At 41.8% G+C, this 4,752-nt stretch overlaps 1 protein-coding gene across 3 annotated transcripts in view; it reads right to left on the reverse strand.

Moving 5' to 3' along the window:
* The window catches only part of Col12a1 (collagen type XII alpha 1 chain), a 120,439-nt gene that overhangs the window by 88,953 nt on the left and 26,734 nt on the right, over window positions 1-4,752 (reverse strand). For 2 of the 3 annotated variants that reach the window (XM_012514611.2, XM_023700822.1), the window contains exons 12-13: window positions 3,080-3,352; window positions 1,556-1,828 (exon numbers count right to left, since the gene is read on the reverse strand). The exons of the other annotated variant lie outside the window; for it this stretch is intronic. In XM_012514611.2, the coding sequence (XP_012370065.1) occupies window positions 1,556-1,828; window positions 3,080-3,352 (546 nt within the window). The remainder of the gene's footprint in view (window positions 1-1,555; window positions 1,829-3,079; window positions 3,353-4,752) is intronic. 3 annotated transcript variants of the gene reach the window in all.

Raw genomic sequence — 4,752 nt, forward strand, 5'->3', positions numbered from 1 at the left:
GTAATTATATTTTTAAACATATTATTGGCCAAAAAATACCCTCATTTTTAGAATTAAGAATATTTTGAATGAGCAGCAAGAAAGCACAGCTGAATATGAGAAGGCTAAAAGGTACAACCAAAAGAAAAACTACTGAATTATCCACAGGCTTGAGGCTGGGGAGATAGCTCAGTAGAATAAGCGCCTGCCTGGCAAGCGCCAAGTCCTGAGTTCAATCCCAACTACTGCAAAAAATAAAAAATAAAAAAGTAAAAAAAATATGCAAAGGTTTGTAAGGACTTCTGATAATGAATTCTAACAAACCAAGGAGACAGACCAGTCTTACCAATAGTGCTTACTATGTGCTACATTAAAGTGAACTTCTGCAGTGAAACTAAATTTTAGTGATCGCTTGGAAAAGAAACCAAAAATTGGGCTCTCCTATCTTGAAGCTATTACAAGGGCCTTTGCACAGGGCAAATGACAAGGACCCTTGAGCATGCCACAGAACTTCTCCTCTCTGGATGTGGGAGACAGAACTTGCTGCTGTGTGACCTTGAGTAGCCAGACACTCCTCCTTGTCACAGGCCCCAGAGGGCCCTCGGCTTGGGCCCTGCACATGTATCGTCTTTCAACTTCCCCTTGCAATATTAACATGCTTCCGTGGCCTTACCATGTGTTCAGATCCCCCAAGACAATGCTCCCTAAGCAATTTAGCTTTTCGCAGTTGTCTACATCCTACATCTCTGAATAACAGGTATGTTTATTCATTTTTAAAATATAAACTCCTTTAAAAAAAAAAAAAAAAAAGCTTGGCTGGGGTGATAGCTCAGAAGTCTAAGCGCCTGCCTGGCAAGCCTAAGGACCCAGGTCCAATCCCTGGTACCACATGCTGTGTGGGGGCGATAGAACGCTCCTGTTATATTTTCCCTTATTTGGGCAAGAAGTGCTGCAGCACCAATCCCCACTTGCCTCAAAATCTTCCTCTGGTCCTGGACCTCCACTACCAATCCACAACTAGTCCCACCCAACTACTTCCACTATACGGCTATTTAGACCCTGCTCACTTCTTCAATAAACGAGACTTGATCAGAAAGCCTGTCTTGTCTCCGTCTCTTGTGTCTTGCCCTGTCTTTTTCATCCCCGTTCCTCTTCCAGGCCATTACCCCACGTCTCGACTCGTGGGCCGAGTCAATGCTGCGCCAGCCACTGAATCAGGGCATGGTGGCGCACGCCTGTAATCCCTGTCCTGGGGAGGCTGAGACAGGAGGATCACTATGAGTCTGAGCTACATAGCCAAACCTTGCATCAAATAAACAAATAAATAAATGATGAAATTTTTTGTAAAAAGGTCGCACTTTGCTAGAGTTCATGCTCTGGAAACATTTTAGGGGGCCAGGGAGATAGCTCAGTAGAATAAGCACTTGCACGGCAAGCACAGGGTCCTGAGTTCAATCCCCAGTACCACACACACATAAATAAATAAATAAATAAATAAATAAATAAATAAATAAATAAATAAATTTCTTCCATGCAGAATTACAATTTCAGAGATTTCCATAAAGCGAACAATTACCTTCCAGAGTTGTGCCTTCTCCAAAAAGAGCATCTCCAGCCCCCGATGCGTACAAGGCCGTGACAGATAAGGCGTATTTGGTCCCCTCACTCAGTCTCCTCAGCACAGTACTGGTCGTGTCTCCCTTCACCGTGACCTCCTGAGTTTCCCCTCCCGTCGCCGGGGTGTAGGTCATGAGATACTGCTTCACTTTTCCTGGTGCCGCGCTCCAAGACAGCTTCAGAGTTGAGGTCGTAGGGTCTGAAACTCTTAGGTCTCTTGGAGTCCCTCTGACTTCATTTAAAAAGATAACAAGAACAACATCAAAACCATTACTGAAGGAAATAACCTCAAAAACATTTTGTGCGCCTTATATGAATTTATACGTTGTGTACATCTATAGCAATTTAAACTGTTGACCAAACAACAAATCACCAGTACATCAACCAATCACTATGTTAATTCTTGTTACAGTGTGGCGTTTCCCTCCTCTAAAAGCCTTCAATATGTTTTCAGTGTAATGTGATAAACACTTAAAAGCCTTAACCAACAATGCTAGAGGATCAAAATGATAAAATTACACAACTGATGTTGACCCTAGGAAGGAAAAGTAAGAGAAGAAACAGGCTAAGTGAGACCAAGCTCTGAGCACAACTCCCTTGGGGCAATTCTTCTTCACAATGGTAACACTGGAGGTTTCATAGCTTTTGTAGATTAGCCTTGTTGTCACTGAGGTGTGTCAAGGCACCCAACCCTTCGCTGGCCCATACGACCCAGCACCCTCCCTCCTGAAGGAAGGGAGGCAGAGTTACTGGCTTGTTTTATGGGGCCCAGTATGAAAAGCTCATGGCTGGCCAGAACCACAGAAAAGAAGTGAAACAGTGATTTCCATGGGAAAGAAAAGAGGAGGAAGAGGGTGGACAGTGACAGTGGGCAGGAAAGGCTGCAGGGCTGGAGGGCAGAGGGACCGAAGCGCCAGTAGAGGTTGGTGGCTGAGAGAATGCTCCCTGAGAGGTCTGGGGTCAGGGAGGTCCAAGGACTTCTTACTACAAGATGCAGAGCTGTGATTTGATTTCCTTACTTGCTTCCCTGGTAAAAATGGGATGAATAACAGCCCCTTCAGAGAGACCGTGCGGGACTACATGAGAAAACAAGACGGCTTCTCACAGAAGCTGACAGAAACAAGTGCGAACAGCAGCTCGCTGTTGCTACCGTGTGCTTAGCACTTCTATTCTTACCAAAAGTCTTAAAGATGGGGGTAAAATGAAAAATACAAACGACTAGTTTTTTTCTCAATAAAATGATGTGTCAAATTAGTATATTATAGTGTCAACAAATCTGAGACTTGATGGTAGGAACACATACAATCATATAAATAAAAATGAATAATGTTTAAAAAGCTTCTCAAAGAAGTACAGTATGGTGCTAAGAAATCTGATTTTCAATCCCTGGCCATCCTTCAAATTATATTAAAATATTTAGTAAAATTATTTTTTAAAAGTGTAGCACAACTTGTGATATCTGGTTAGCTGTTATTTCGTCTACCTTCTTCAGTGGCCGCGTTTCCAGTCAGCGGAGAGCCAGGTCCAGAGAAGTATTCAGGGATGACGGACACTTCATACTTAGTGTCGGGCATGAGGTTCTCCAGGGTTCTCCTCCTCTGATTGGCCGGAGTGCTCACTTCTTTGCTTTCTCCACCAGTGACTGGTCTGTATATAATTCGATACCTCAGAACTCTTCCAGGAGCTTGAGTCCAGGTAATTTTAAAACTATCCGTAGTCTCGTCTGTCACTTTTAGGTTTCGAGGTGCTCCCTTCACTGAAATACAAAATGCGTATATTCAAAAAGCTAGCTGATTTCAAACGATAAATACAAACACTAGCTTTATTTTTATTTATTTATTAATTATGTATTTAGTACAGGGTCTCACTACACAGATTGGACTCATAGTGATCCTCCTGTTTTCAGCCTCCCATGTTCTGGGATTACAGGGGTGTGCCACCATGCCCAGTCTCAATCCCTGTCTCAGTGCACCCTGGGAGTGGAGCCAGAATGGTAGACTGGGGATTAAACCCCTGCATCTGCCTAAGCAGGCACTTTAATCCACTGAGCTATCTGGTCAGCCCAACACTTGCTTCTTTGAACAGTAAATCATAGCATTCCTTTAATACATGAGCAGATCTCTCTCTCTCTCTCTCTCTCTCTCTCTCTCTCTCTCTCTCTCTCTCTCCAAATTTCCTGATTACTGTATTTATTTAGCTAGATATTAAACAGATCCTGAAATCCTTCCACAAGTAACATTTTATCAATACAGTCATTTGATAACAACTGGACCTTACATATGAGAGAACAGGCATTTGACAGGAGCTTGATGCACTTTGGAAGTATTAAATTTTAAATTTAAATTTCAATGTGGTTGACACACATACAGTCTTCAGTAAAATTATTTAAGACCCAGATGAGAATGGCATTTGAGTTTGTGTTTAGTAAATATGTGTAAGTGTCCCAGTTGTTTAAGAAAGCAAACTATATCTGGACAATACTTGTAAAACAAAGGTGAACCCAAGGTCATTGTGTTCTCTTTCACACAGTAAAACTATGCATATACAGTATTAGATTCTAACTTAAAAATTCAACACAGGGGCCAGGGAGATGGCTCAGTAGAATAAGTGCTTGCTTGGTAAGCACAAGGGCCTGAGTTCAATCCCTGGTTCTAGCAAAAAAATAAAAATAAATAAAAATTTAAAAAAAATTCAACACATCACTCCAGGGAGAAGAAAACAAGAGAGTAAAGGATAGTTTACACCCTGACTCATCTTGTATGACAAGGAAAAGATTAAATTAGTCAGAACAAATGAGGTCGATCTTCCTCATTGGTTGAGCCAAGTTGGAACCTTGGCTCTGAAGCTTAATGAATAGGTAATTTTGAGCATCAGATTATCCATCAGTAAAACATGACTACTTATTGAATTATTGCAATGGTTTAATGAGAAAATCCGTGGAAAATATTTCATATAGCATGTAACACATAGCAGGAGTTCCACCTTGTTAGTTAAGGAAAGGTTTGAATCAGAAACTTCCTTATTGACCAAAGAACATATAAATCCCAGATGTCACTGAAACAGTAGACTGGGAGGCATTATCAAGTTCTATTGCAGGGGCTGGAGAGATGGCTCAGTGGTCTAAAGCACCTACTTGGAACAAGCTTGGCAAAGCAC

This window comes from Octodon degus, unplaced genomic scaffold, assembly GCF_000260255.1.
Source record: "Octodon degus isolate 3935 unplaced genomic scaffold, OctDeg1.0 scaffold00001, whole genome shotgun sequence".
NCBI classification, from domain to species: domain Eukaryota; kingdom Metazoa; phylum Chordata; class Mammalia; order Rodentia; family Octodontidae; genus Octodon; species Octodon degus.